This window comes from Zingiber officinale, chromosome 4B (genome assembly GCF_018446385.1).
Source record: "Zingiber officinale cultivar Zhangliang chromosome 4B, Zo_v1.1, whole genome shotgun sequence".
NCBI classification, from domain to species: Eukaryota; Viridiplantae; Streptophyta; class Magnoliopsida; order Zingiberales; family Zingiberaceae; genus Zingiber; species Zingiber officinale.
Window position 1 is genome coordinate 116,672,748 of NC_055993.1, and position 15,343 is coordinate 116,688,090.

A 15,343-nucleotide genomic window follows, 5' to 3' on the forward strand; every position below is an offset into this window, starting at 1 on the left:
TTCTTTTACATTGTCACTCACTTCCATTTCCCGTTCCTATCGTATTTGTTCCTTCAGTATCAAAATCTTCAACTTCGTCATCTGAAAGTTGCATTCTTTGGATTCTTTTCTCCGCTCTGGTCCAATCATCCAATAATACTTGGGCTTCCAATGAGTCGAAAGACAAAGTTTATCGTCGTTCATCTACTATGTTGCCGCCAGCACTGAACGTCTGCTCCACAGCAACAGTTGACACTGGATAAACTAAAATTTCTTTGGCGATCACGGAGAAGACGAGAACGCTTTGAGCCTTCTGTAACCACCACTTTAAGATATCGAAATTTTCGCTATCTGCTTCATTAAAATCAAAAGAAGTCGTAAAATAATTCTCAAGTTCCTGTGTGGAACTTGAGGATCCTCGTGGACGTTTTTCCGTTCTTTTAATAAAAGTTGTGATTTTGTAAGTTTTAAATTACTACTAGTAGTTTGTTGTATTTCAGAAATATTAATTTGTGTTTCATATTTTGCATAATATTGATTATAAATATCATATAAATAAATTCTAACATTATATATGATATTAACTGGATCAGGAGAAGAAGAATCTTTAATTGGAATTAAAGCGTCATAATATAAAGTTAATATTTTTTTGTAAAACTTCTAATTTAAATCTAGGATCTAAAGCAAATGCAATTAAATAAATTTCAAGAATAAAATAAAAATATTTTTCTCATTTAGTTTTCATAGCTAAGATGCAAGGAGATAAAGATTCATTATTAATATATTCATTTAAACTAATACTATATTAGAAAAATTTTCTAAAACTAATTGAACAGTGAATCTTGTAATAATTAGTATGTTAAATTCCAACGTGTTGGTACATCACGTGAAAATTTTTTAGATCTCATTCCAGTAATTTTACAAAACCTACCCCATTGTTTCATTATAGATGGATGAGACCATAAATAAGAAATTGCAATTCTAATTGGTTAATATAACTTTCTAAAATTTCTAATCCATCTTGAACACATAAATTTAAAACATAAGATACACAACAAATATGAAAAAATAAACCGCCAATAATAGGTTGACAAACAAATTTTAAATCATCTATACAAGCGGTATTGGAACTAGCATTATCTAATGATATTGAAAATATTTTATGAGTTAAGCCAAATTCTTCTAAAATTAAACATAATAATTATGCGATGTTATGAGCATTATGTGATTCATCAAAAACTTTATAAGCTAACAATCTTTTTTTAGAGGTTCCAAGAGTTATCGATCTAATGGTAAGTCACACCCATATACGAATGTGTTTGCCAATAATCACTCTAAATATCGGAACATAAAGAAGCTTTATTATCTAATTTACTAAATTCATCAATTAACTTCTTTTTTCCTTGTTTTACTAATTTTTTAATTGTACGAGTAAGTCTAATTCTAGAAACACGTTTAGCACGTGGATTAAGAGATTCATTACAAAAATCTTCAAATGTGCATTTAGATCCAAAACTAAAAGAAAGATGTTCTACGAAAACAAATTTAGCTAATGATTCTCTTAATTTATTATCCGAATATAAAAATAAACCGGAATCGGTACTACCGCTAGTTGAAGAAAATCTTGATAATTGTATTTGAGAACAATCGAGTCCATATTCCGTCAGGTGCTTCGTTTCTACATGTCATTTCAACGACTCATAGCCGTCGCTGGCTTGGAATTTGTAGGAAGCATGCAGTGCTTACATTTTGCACGCATTTCTCCCGACGGAAGAGTGACCTTCTCAAAATGTTTAATGAAAATATAAGACTTTAGAGGAGGAAATTCCCGAACCTTAGAAGTAATTGCATCGGTACTTTCTTGCGTTTCGGATGTCGGATCCGGAAGATGCTCGATCTCATCATCGGCGGATTGAATGTGAGGGTCCTCCTCCCGCGGATTCATTATTTCCTTTCCCTTCAGAACTCAAGATGATGCACCTCCGCGGCCTCTTTCCATTGTAATTAAAAATTGGAAACGAAAGCATCTAGAGAATACGAAATTGAGATTAAGAGTAGAGAAGATGTGTGTAAAAATGATGAAATGAGCTCTCTATTTATAGAGTCCATTGATCAAAAAACGGTCAAATGATTCTAACCGTTGAAAAAAATACTCAATCCCCCACCCTCCCCCAACGGTTAGGAACCGCCAGTTAACTGGCGGTTCAAGCCATTTTAAAAAAAAACAAATTGGTTAAACCGACGAGCCGAACCGGCGGTTAACCGGCAGCCCACCGATTTTGCACCAAAGGAACCGAAACCGGCCCGACAACTTGCCGGGTCGGTTCCGGTTCGACCCAACGAACCGAGTCAACGGGCAACCGGCCCATTGACCCGGTTACGAGCTCGGGTCGGGTCCAGGCCAGACTCGGCCCTGGGTCGGATCTAATTATCGAACACAACATACACCATGGTAACAGGTTTTAGATGTATCTAGTGAGTTCACTCATAACTAATGTAAAAAAGATATGGTCTCAGAGTTGATCCTTGATGTAACCCTATTTTGATAAAAAATGAAAATGTATAGCTTATGTTGTCAACCTTTCAAGCACTAATCCAAATTGATTTTCAATCACCTTTGTATCCTTAATTATTTTTCTATTACTCTTTCCTATAGTTTATAGTATGGTCCATTCGCTTAATGCCTCTATAATTCACACGATTTTATACGTCTCCTTATTTTTATATAGGAGACTAGAGTACCTATCCTCCATTAGTCAAACATTTTCTTCGTTTTCAATATAAGATTTAATAACTTATAAGTCATTTAATACCCTTCAATATCTTGCTTTCTAAGGAACTTCTATACTTGGGAATATTATTCGATTTAATTATTTTCCAATTTTGCATCTCAATTAATGCATGTTCTACTTCTAAAATTTGAATTCTTCGACAAAATTTTAAATTTTTATTTTCCAATAAAAGGTTGATAAAAAAACATCTTCTATCGCTCCTTTATTTCCTCATTCTTTACTAATATATCTTATTTGAGTAACTAGGGGTGTCAAAAATGAACCCAAGTCGACCCGAAAAAAATCAGGTTCGGGTTGGGCATTTTCGGATTCGGGTCGGGTTTGGGTTGGAGAGTAAAAAAGTTTCGGGTTGGGTCGGGTCGGGTTCGGGTTGACCCGAGTTGACTTAAATATAGGGTTTTGTGGGGTTTTTGGGGTTAAATCAAATTTTATTTTAAAAATTTAGATGTTTTTATGTATATTAATATCATGTTTGTATGATAATGATGGAGTATTGAGATAAAAGTGAAAAATTATAGGGAAAATAGCCCAAAAAAGTCGTTTTGAATAGGATTTTCGAATTATATGGGTCGGGTTCGGGTTGATCGGGTTCGGGTTGATCGGGTTGGTCGGGTTCGGGTTCGGGTTCAGGTTGGGTTAAAAAAAAAAAACTCAACCCAACCCAACCCAACCCAACCCGACCCACCCGAATTGACACCCCTATGAGTAACATACATTGTTTTCCTCTCTTTCGTTTAGCTATTTTTGAGATATATTTTTCCCCTTCTTTTATATCGAGTTGTTGATAAAAGCATCCGAAAGTTTCATTTTTGGCTTCACTCATTGCTTTTTTAGCCTTTTTCTTAGCTACTGCATACTTTTTAAAATTTTCTTTGTACTTACAATGTATGGTAACTTATAGATTGTCCATTTTTTTGACACTTTCTCTTATACTTCCTTATTACACCACCAAGATTCTTTATTTGGTGGTTTATCATTTTGACTCACCGAATACACTCTTGGCTCTATTTTTAAATTTGATGTTATCTTATCTCATATCGTAGTTGAGTCACCATATATTTTCTCATAATACTTGTGCTCCTACCCTCTCCGTAAAGATACTTTGTTTTTCATTGTTTAACTTCCACTATTTGGTCCTAGGATCCATGCATTTTTTCCTTCTACTAATACTATCATGGAGGCGCGTATCCAGTAACTTATCTTAAGTGTTTAAGTTTTCTCCTAGGATGACCTTACCATCTTTATAAAATTTTCTATTTTATTCCTAACCATAAGAAAGACAATTTGACTTATTATTTCCACTTGAACGTAAATCGTGTTCTCCCCTCTTGAAAAACATATTATTGTTATAAGTTCATATACTATCGCAATATCTAATATAATTTATCTTTCTTCATTTCTTGGTTAAAACTATGGCCCCTATGTACCCTATGATATTTCTCATTTCTTATTCTACATGTCATTTAAATCTCCTATTAAAATCATCTTATTTGTTAGAATTTTTTATATTACCTCATCTAGATTTTCCCAAAATATTTCGTGTCTTCATCTAATCCTATTTGAAGTGCATATATGTTTATTATATTAATAGTTTCTTTTGTCACCACTATCTTAAAGAGTTATAATTTTACCTCCCTTCCTAACTACTACTATTTGTCCCTTAATAAACTATCTACAAAATTAGCTTCTCCATTTCTCATTTTTTCCAATTAATCAAAACTTAAAATCCAAGTTCTCTGTTATCTTTGCTTATCCTCTACTCATTTTATCTCTTGTAAGCACAAAACAATAAATTCTTCTTCTAATCATCATTATTCATTGCCTCCATTGTTTTGTTAGTGACCATTCCTACATTCCATATTTTAAATCTAATGCAATCGGTATTCCTATTTTGTGTGCTCATATACAACCTAAGATGTGAAAACTTTTGCATATTTAACATTACACTCATGTTCTCGTAGAGATGTAGTGGTCTTTACCAAGATGTTGTAGTCGGACCTGCGACACGTTCCTTCAAGAAAACAATCTAGTATTAATATAATAGTTTAATGGATTCATACATAGCATTAGTTTTCATTTAACATTGATTAGCAACTTCATGCGACCCTCGTCCTTTATCCGGCTTGGACTAGCCATGGCAGAGTTTATTCACTATGGCTAGAGTTGTTCAAATAAAATGAGAACAAGTAAACAAACACCTACCAAATATTCATCTTAAAGAGACATTGCCCTTACGATGGATGTGATCCCATTATTTTAACAATCAACTACATACCTAATTTACAAATATGTGGCGGTCATCCTTGAGTAGCAGAATATTAATCCAATTAAAATTATTTCTCAGGAAATATGAAAATAGGGAAAGACTTATGTCCCCTTGTTCAATTCATTAATAATTAACTTCGGATAGAAATCAAAAAAGATCTATACACTTTTCACATATTTGAAAGAAGCAAACCATAAAGTTGTAGTGGTTCAATACTATTTTGAACTCAAGAAGTATTAGCATAAAGTTGTAGAGATTGAGTACTACCTCAAGCACAAAATTCCATGGACCAAAGTATACAAGCCCAAGTTGAAATGGAAAGGATCTGAAAGTAACCAAATTTTGTACTTCAGAAAATAATACCAAATGTTTCTACTTTGTTCATTGACCCCCCTCCAAAATTAAAGATCTTCTAAATCAGTTGCATAACTTCAAAGGAATCTCATGATAACTTGGTCCCTTTTAAGAAGCACCTTAATAACCATAAGATATCCAACACCACTATTTTCTCCTAAGAACAAGGAAAACTTTTACAGCCTTTACCCCCAAGAGAATCTATAGGGAGGAGAGGCTAGCTCAAATATAGGGTTCTCCCTCATCTACCCCAATGGAAACCCAATGGAGAGGAACCAAAATCCTTCTTCATGGAGACATTTTTTTACCAAAAAGCCATCTAACCAAAGTCAAATGGATAAAGTAATGTAGCACTAGGAGCAAAAAAAAATCCCCATTTACTCGTCTCCTTCGTCTTTGCTGCTCAAGAAGCTTAGGAGCAATTGGCAATTTGTGTGCAAGGTAAGGCAAGCAGGTTGCGAGTGAGGATAATCAGGCCTGTGAAAACCGTCAGTGAGTTGGTACATAGCACTCAGGCAGCAGGCATTTGATTTTTCCTTCAACAAAGGTTGAAGGCTACAATACAACATTGTGAGGACTTGTGTAGAACGCCAAAGGCTACAAAAAAAATTGTAGATAATATAGTGAGGTGAGGTCACACGAGGCAGTAGGACAAGGTTATTATGTTTGTTTCTCATTTCCTCTCCTTCAACAAAGTTAGGATAAATGGCCACAATGTTATGTTTGCCACCCCACCCACCCATCCCTTTCCTCTTTTCTCCCTCTTTTATTCCCACTATGTTGGGTGAACAAAGTATAAGAGAACAACCAAATATCTTTGTTACTTCAAAGAATGGTTAAAATGCTATAAAGTACTTATATATTATAACTCATTTATACTACCCTAAGAGAACTCAAAGAGAAAATTGAGTTTTGTAATATTCTCAGAATAGAAGATATTGATTATTCAGTTGACAAATCCATACCACTTATTAATATGTATCCTATGTTGGTACTTATAAGTTTCATCTTATAAACCTAGAGGGGGAGAGTTATTTCTCATGTTTTTTAGCATAGAGCTTTATTGAGCAGATACGAGATGCACATTTGGATATTAATTATATTGACATAAAGATACTAATTATTCTAAGTAATGATTATTATAATTCCTACTTCTGAGGTTGTAAGCATGAAAGCATCCTATATATACTCCTCTAAGAGTGTTCTTATCCATTTAAGTTACACTGGAAAATATTGATTCTAATGCTCATTTATTTTAACTTGTCAACTTAAATATCGATTCAATTTTAATTATGGAGGATTTGTCAGCTTACTATGCAACATCTGAGCCTTCGCCTTTGCATGTTCATGTTAGGCTACATTCCTTTCATCTTAATATTAGGCTCAATCCTCAGCACTAACATTTTCAAGCATTACGACTACAATAGACTTGTCCAGAATGTTCTCATTTTGTAGTAGGTGGCAGCTTTTCCTTATATTTTTAAAGGGCAAGCAAAAAGGAAGTTGATAAAGTTAATGATCAATTTTCCAAGGATCCAATGAAGATATAACTATTTCTCACATATTGGAAGGGACGCTCAATATAGATAAGTCCAAAGAAAACATAAAGATGCAACAGTTCTTTGCCAACCAAATAAAATGAAGAAATTTCATTCCCTTAAGGTCAAAACTAAGATGCCTATGCAATAACTACTTAATCATTAGAAAGGATACAAAAGGAAAATGTCAATAACACGTCAAGAGTAAAGCTCCCTTTAGTGGAAAAAAAATGATGCAAATATTACTAGATTAATTAACTGAATTGTCCAACAAAACAAACCAGATCATGGACAACTTTTAATTTATTCTAATTACAAATCTTAGTATTTTTAATTTATTGTCCATAGAGAACTTAGTCCATATTGTAGCATATTTTAGAAGATTGGGCTATTGTTAGGTCTACATCAAAGATCCCAACCAAAATCTTGTTTAATTAATTCCACATTATAATAACCTTTGTTCCCTCCACATTATATGGCACGCATTCCCACATAATTCTTGGCCAAGACATAAAAATTTATCTCTATCGTGCTAGTGATGGATCATGGCCCCAATCTTCAATCTCCATGTTTCATTTAGTGGGATTCAGAATAGGCACATAAACTATTATTAGATTAGGTTCATGCCATAAACTAGAGATAAGGGATATTTTCTATCAATAATCGCAGTCAAAGAAGAAGATTGGCAGGGGTTCAATTTATGTGTGTTAATTTTAGGGTGTTCTGCTCTTGAAGATTGAAGAAAATATAATTACAATTAGAGTGGAGGACAAAATTGATATAAAACTTATAGTTTCATATTAGATTAAATAATTTACCATTTGGAAAACAATGATCATTTTAGAAATTAGGATGTTGAAAGATAAAATAAGTAAGATAATAACATAACACTTTGACATTATAAATATTTCTACTAAAACTATTGAGTAGTATGTTTGCGACACTCCATTTGTGATGAACAAAATGTGCACATCATAACCAATGAACCGATTTAGCAGGCCTGAAGATTTTTTTATCAAATAGCTAGCTGTATGATAAATCAAAGAATCTCATGAACAATGTGTCAAAGGAATCCCACAAGATGAAATAATAACTCCAAAATTAAAAGCATGGAAAATGAATAAAACTCCAGATCGTGAATAATATTACTTAGCCTCATTGAGTTTGTGATCTAAGAATGCAATAAGATTAAATGTTTATTTTAGAGCAACCACTTCAATTCATACATGAGCTCATAGTTTCAAGTGTCAATTGATATTAGTCAATATGGTTGAAACATGTCATCCTTGCAATTGCAGTCGATTGATACCAATATTGTGTCAGCATGGGAAAGTGGCAATCGTTATGTGGTTCATACCGACATAGTTTTAGCCCACAACTCACTCAACAATTTCTTCTGTTGTTCACAATGAAAAGATGAGACAATAAAAAAAGAGGGAAAGCATCAAAAATAGCAGTGATAACAATAAATAGGACTGATGCTGAAATCAGAGAAATTGAATGCAACCATATTTTATACCAATGCTTGAATTAACAATTATATTAATTTCTAATGGTTATCAACATATCTCTATAGGAATGTATAGAAATCCATTGCAGTTACAATAGGATACATTATTTAATTTTGATTTAAAATTATAAGGTGATCCCACTAGGATACTACAGAAATCAAAATCTTCATTCAAAATGACATTTTGACATTAGTAAGGTAAATCATTAATTAAATATTTGTTACATGTTTATCTTATTGCTTTAAATTTTAATTTGATTAATTTTTAATTGCTAAAAAAAAAGGACAGCCCGGTGCACGAAGCTCCTGCCATGCGGGGTCCCGAGGAAGGATCCATTGTACGCAGCTTTACCCTGCTTTTTTGCAAGAGGTTGTTTCCAGAATTCGAACTCATGACCTTTTGGTCACATGGCAACAACTTTACCATTGCGCCAAGGCTCCCATTCATTAATTTTTAATTGCTAATGGCTTATATTTGAAATAATCAAGTTAATTGATAGAGGGAATTACTGGATAATAACACATTTTGAAGCATACTGAGTGCCAAATAGCATGGTACCAAAAGCTTAGCATTCGTATTGAAGACTAAATCTCTTGAATGGAATGACACTTCAGACCTTGCATGAGATACATTGATTTCGATGTTGCTATTTCTTCAAACTCATTTGCTCATGTTATAAATTGTGTAAACAAAACAGTATCAAAAACTTTAGCATGGTGAAAACATAACTAAAAAATTATAGGTAATGCAATTTGCTACCTTCTGTTTGGCATCTGCAGCTAGTGTTGAAGAAAGAAATTCAGCAGAAATACCTTTCTTCCTCAAAAATTCAACCTGATTTTCCTAAGCATTAAAGCAAAGATGAATTTGCAACATGCAGAAAATATTTAAAAAGAGAATAAATAAATAGATAGTCAACATGCTTACCATGAGTGCTGCACAAAGGAAATGAGAATGGCTATCAGTCAAAAACTCAAAATAATAAAGTGAAAATACTTTCATATGCATTCCAACTAGATCCCTACTTCTAAAAACTCCAAACTAGAACTCCAATGTTACTCGAAATGGTGTTGAATGGGAAAAAAAATATACATGCAAAAATATTTTTCTTGTTTTGGAATTGATTTAGATATTTTATTTTATGAAGCGTTGATAGGGAGTTTTTTATATAAATGTGAGCCTTATTTGGGTATTCCTAACAAGGAGTGCTTGATTTGGCAATTTGCCCAATAAGAAAGCAACCTCTTTTATAAAATCTGACATCAGGATTTCTAATTATAAAACAGATAGAAAGCATTCACCAATCAGTGGACAGATCACAAGCACAATGCCAGATTTTGCTACAGCTGGAATCTGATAACACAGAGATTTTCCACCTCCAGTTGGCATGAGGCAGAAACAGTCCTTTCCTGTAATATAAATAGCCGCATCATACTGAATTCATAAGGCTCTAATATTTAAAGAGGGAAAAACCAATGCAAAATGTGAATGAGACAAATGACTAATAATAAAAAAGAAAATTTTTGAATTAGAATAAGGGTTTAAAACTGGCATTATAATGATCATGTCATTTATTCAAATATTTTAAATAATTATTTTTTATACGAAATTAATTAGATTTCAGCTTGATTGATTAAACAAAACTCAAGAAAATGAAATTGCCCTTCACATAACCTTAACTAATCTACAGTGGTAAGAATTCGAGCCCTTTTTCCTCCTATCCATAGTATATCTCTCGCCCTCATCCTCCTTGGCTTGACGACAATAGTCATCAGTACAAGAAAATTCTTAGGTTAAGTAGCAACAAAACATCTGAGTCTGTAATGTGTAAATAACAGCAAGATCTCAACCTTTCTCTTAAACCCTTTCTCCTCTCCATGAACAGTTTGCAACCTCATGTTAGGCAATGAAAAATCACCGTTCTTGTGCCATTGAGGCCTTTGTACATGATCAATAGGTGATTGCAGCAGCAGCAATGAGTCATAGTGGCAGTAAGTCTCAAAACACTTCTTCCTTATGTAAGAGTTTTCCGTATGCCACTCACTTGTGGCATTTTTGGCCATGATTATGGTTAAATTTGTGCATGCTAATTTGTTAAAAAGGGACCGTCTAGTGCACGAAGCTCCCGTCAATGCGAAGTCCTAGGGAAGGGTCGGATCACATTGCTTATAAGATGATCAAAGCATTTCTCTATACCCATAACTATGGATTTGCTTCTAAAATTGCTAGGATTCAAACTTATTCCTTTGTGCGTATGCATGTATGCTAGTAAAGGTGTCAACAGGTGATGCTTAGCTTGTGAGGAACATGGTTGGGTGGCCAATTCTAGTAGAGATGTCAATAGGTTGTGTCGGGTCGAGCTTAGGCCAATTCTAGTCATGCCTAGTATGGTAGTATAGTCAGGACCACAAGAGTCAAGTCAAGCACAGCATGAGATGGTCAAAATGGCCTAATTTTTTAATATATAATTTTTAACTATTTTTAAATTACAAAAAATATTTTTAAAGGAATAAATATTAATAAATTAATATTTGTGCTAATATTATTGTAAAAAATCAAATTAACAACTAGTTTACTTAACATAAAAATATAGAGGTTGGACTCACCTACATGTTTCATACTTGTGCCAGCAAGAGTTTGCAAGTCGCGACACTCGCACTTGATACTGACCCGCACCATAGGTCGAGGTACTTGGGTCATGTCATATCCGGTCAAATATCATATCAAGCCGATCAAGTCACGTTTATATGCTAGGGTTACACCACAATGGGATCACATATAGATTTATACATATTTGTATATTTGTTAAGTTATTTAATGCATGTCATAAACTTAGTGGTGTAACTGCTACTAGCTATTAATTATGGTAGTGCATGAATAGTGACAAATTAATGCATGACATTATATATAAGCCATTTAACATGTCATTGTGTGTACTAAGCTTCTTAGTTTTCTTAGAAAATCATCTTAGGAATAGTGTTATTACCAAGTGATAAGCACTTGCATGTTACGATTACCATATGTCTATGTTATTCCAATTAAATGTCAAGGAACTTAAGTAGCTTAATGACATGATGATACTCATTCATTTACTAATGTAACAAATTTGTAAATGGGAGTATGCAAGTTGCGTATAGGTAGGTGTTTTTGTGGTTTAGCAGATGTCGCAAACCTTCCTATACTGGGAGTATAGGGAGAAATCCACGGGTCCATGCACAACCAACACTAATAACAAGGAAAATTAAATTATAACATGGTGGATAGATAGAGATATTATTAAGATACAGTTTTAGCTATATCTTTGGATTGGTGAGATGATTAGCAAATTTCATGTGACAATATTATTGCAATATCATGCTACCTACCCCTTTTGCTTTAGCATTAGTTATTATTTGCACTCCTATCAAATTATCCCTAGGGAACATCACCTTTGCTCTTGCATCAAGATGCTTCTAAAGATAGTGTTCAAGGTGTCAAAAAGGTGTCCAGATGAATTATCAAGTGTTGCGCTAAGATATATTCATCATTAGATTTTTGAAAATTTATTCACATGGGTTGCAAAGATTTTTTAATCATGTGTTACTTTTCATTTTTCTATTGTTTATGCTATGTGGAGATCTTTGATTATTTCGATTACTATGGATTTGAATTTTATACTTATAATGTAACCATATTTATCATTACATTATCATGTGAAATGATCATATTTATTATGCCACCCTTTTACATTATAGTGCTCTATGTTGGCCATTAGAATTCAGCAATGACAAGTGGCATGCCCTATCTAGCACACTTCTTACAAATTCCAATGGTTGGCACTGCATTCCCCAGTAATATTGTCCCGTTGTTAGATTAGGTGGCGTTTGATTCTTTCTTAGAAATCGGAATGGGAATGGGAAGTATAGTATTGTGGAATGGGAATGGGAATGAGTATGAGCATGGGTATCACTCTTAAAAATAATGTTTAGTTACTTGAATATTTTCTAATGGAATGAACTAAAATTTCCTCTTTTACCCTTAGCGGAAAATAATAGAAAAAATTAGATGTGTGAGAAAAATATGATGAGAGAGAATGATGAGAAAAAGTGTGATGAGAGAGAAAATGTTATGGGAACGAATGAAGAGAGGGAAAGTGTGATGAGAAAAAAATAAGGAAAGAGAGAGTGATGGAAGAGAGCATGATGAGAGCGGATGACGTGAGAGAAAGTGTGATGAGAGAAAATGAAGAGAGACATGTGCTGAGAGAAAATGAGGAGAGAGAGTGTGACGGGACAAATTGAAAAGAGAGAGAAAGTATGATGAGAGAGAAAGTATGATAAGAAAAAATTAGGAAAGTGAGTGTGATGGGAGAGAAAGCATGATGAAAGATGATGAGGAGGGAGAAAGTGTGATGAGAGAAAAAGTGTAATGGGAGAAACTGAAGAGAAAGAAAGTGTGATGAGAGAAAATGAGGAAAGAGAATGTATGATGGGAGAAATTGAGGAGAGAGAAAGTGTAATGCTAGAATGAAGAGCGAGAAAGTGTGATGAGAGAGAACAAGGAGAGAGAAAGCAATATGAAAGAAAAATTGAACAAATATATTCAAAGTATTTTTGTCCAAAACTTAATTCTCATTCTCATTCTCATCAAAACCTAAGAAAGGAAGTGGGTTTCATCAATACACAAGTTTTTGAGTTTCATTCCAAAATTTTAATTCTATTCCCATCAAGCAAATTAATTCTATGTATGAATATTAACGAATTGAACACATATGTGTTCAAGCTTTTTCATTTAGTTTATTGAGTTGTTCAAGCTTGTCCATTTCTAATTTTCAAGCTTGAACATGAAATTTCAAGCTCAGTTGAACTCAATGTGCATTTTAAGAAGCTTAAATATGTTCATTTCATTTCCCATTGTTAACCAACTTAAGAATGTGAAGTGTGAAGAAGCCCTGCAAATATTGCAGCAGATTTTCAAATATTGAACTAATTACTACACACATTCAAATTTGTACAGTAGAGCATATCAGTTTAAGAAGAAAAAAAACGCCCATCCATGTTTCACTATAGAGCACAAATGGCAAACTAACTGCAGAACTAGTAACCTGATAATACTGCATCTATGGCCTCCAACTGCTTTCCCCTGAATCCAGAGTAACCAAAATGGTAGCTTAGAAGGTTTTCTAAGTCTTCCTTTCTGAGATTTTGGCTCCCCGAACCCTTTATAGATTTCACAGGAAGGACTGATTTCTTCATTTGTTGCTGCAAAATGAAAAGTAGGTTATGTCAAGATACTAATAAAAATAGTGCTACTTTCTTGAGTTCCTAAAGAAAACCCTTGTTCAACCTTATTTCTAAATTCACATATGGAAGAAATGGAGAAGAAGGGGAAAAATCCTATGCACATTGTTACCTTTTGCAACATATCCAGCGGCCCATCCAAAAGCCCAACACGATAAGTGAAGCTTGGCAGTAGAAATAAGTACGCAAGCCAGGTCTCACATTTATATGATCTCGTTCTTCTAAATATATTCGTATGCTGCAGAAGGCAAAAGAAAATAGAACTTTATGAAGAAAACTCACCGGTGAAGGGCCAAAAATAGGAATGACCAGAGAGAAGAAAACAATCTTCTGAACGAGAAGAACAGAAGAGGGGAAAAGAACGCGAGCACCTAATGGACGCGACCGATAGCGCTGCTTCCGACGAGATTTGGGGCGGCAGTGAACCGCCAGCCCGCCCCGGTGACTGAGGAGGGAAAGTGGTTGTGGGTGAGTTACACGGCTACAGGAGTTTTCGTTCCATTCGATCCCTCGATCTGGGGTAAACCTCCATCCATTGAAAGATGGTGGGGCACGGGCTAAGGAAAGCAGAGAAGGTAGGAGAGAGAGGACGCGCCGATTCATTACTAGGTGGAAAAGAAGGTTATTGGGATTTTGGCCTTATCCACCGTCGGCCCATATCGTTTTTTTCTCTGAACAATTTTTTTCGATTTTTCCATCTTTCTAGAATATATGTATTTATAATAAAATATGTACATGAATGATTTAAAATTGATATTTTATCTTTAATATTTTTATAATTTTTGTAACTGTTTGTAAAATTTAAATTTAATGTAAAAATTGATGAAGCAACAACAGGTGAACAATTATGACACGTCAATTTAGTATCTCACATTATTAGCGGAGTTCACTATTCTTTTTTGTCATCATTTATATTTTACTTTTTAAATTTACTTCCCTCGATTCTTCTATGATATTTCATGTTCACTGATCTCTCATATGTTCCATGTCATACTTTACCAATCTCCACGTCTCTCAGGCCACAAGATATCTAAACAATTTGGTCATGTCAAGTAATCTCCATATATATTACATCAAATTTTTGTAAGACACAAATACACATCAAAAACATAAATAAACTTAGTTTAACTCTTTACTCACATATCAAAATTTATTATCATACTTGAACACTAAGGAGATTAATTTCACTGACAAGGAGGATCAAATGTTTGGTAAGCAATGAAATGTTAGCAAGTCAATGCTGACTAGATGCCAAGCAAGGTTAATTTCCCAAAGAAATGGCCTGCACATGAAAATCCTAATGAGCCAAGGTTGATTTGAGGTTAAGACAATGATGATTTGAATTTCATATCCCTCCTTATGATTGAGCTATAGCATATGAATTAATAATAAATGATTTAAATGATCCAACGCAGGATCTTGTCAGAGATCTACAACAAATATGCAAAAAAAAAAAAAATGAAAAACAGAAGCATAAAGACATAAATTATAAATCTACATCTGAATGCAGAGATATCCTCATCCTTCTTACCGTTAGAAGAATCTAAAGATCAAAACACCAATTAGCTACAGGACATCACCAGAGACGGATCTTCACTAGGGTTGTCTTGGGCTATAGCCCTAT

The 15,343-nt window shown here is 33.8% G+C and overlaps 1 protein-coding gene across 5 annotated transcripts in view; it reads right to left on the reverse strand.

The window, feature by feature from the left end:
* LOC121976150 (ATP-dependent DNA helicase Q-like 3) overlaps positions 1-14,296 on the reverse strand; it is a 35,869-nt gene extending 21,573 nt beyond the window's left edge. For 2 of the 5 annotated variants that reach the window (XM_042528176.1, XM_042528174.1), the window contains exons 1-6: positions 14,091-14,296; positions 13,832-13,957; positions 13,524-13,680; positions 9,742-9,849; positions 9,368-9,375; positions 9,200-9,274 (exon numbers count right to left, since the gene is read on the reverse strand). In XM_042528176.1, coding sequence (XP_042384110.1) covers positions 9,200-9,274; positions 9,368-9,375; positions 9,742-9,849; positions 13,524-13,680; positions 13,832-13,843 — 360 coding nt within the window. In that variant the 5' untranslated portion in view covers positions 13,844-13,957; positions 14,091-14,296. Of the gene's footprint in view, positions 1-9,199; positions 9,284-9,367; positions 9,376-9,741; positions 9,850-13,523; positions 13,681-13,831 lie in introns of all 5 variants that reach the window. The other 3 variants (XM_042528175.1, XM_042528172.1, XM_042528173.1) reach the window with 3 other exon arrangements.
* Between the last annotated feature and the right edge of the window lie 1,047 nt (positions 14,297-15,343).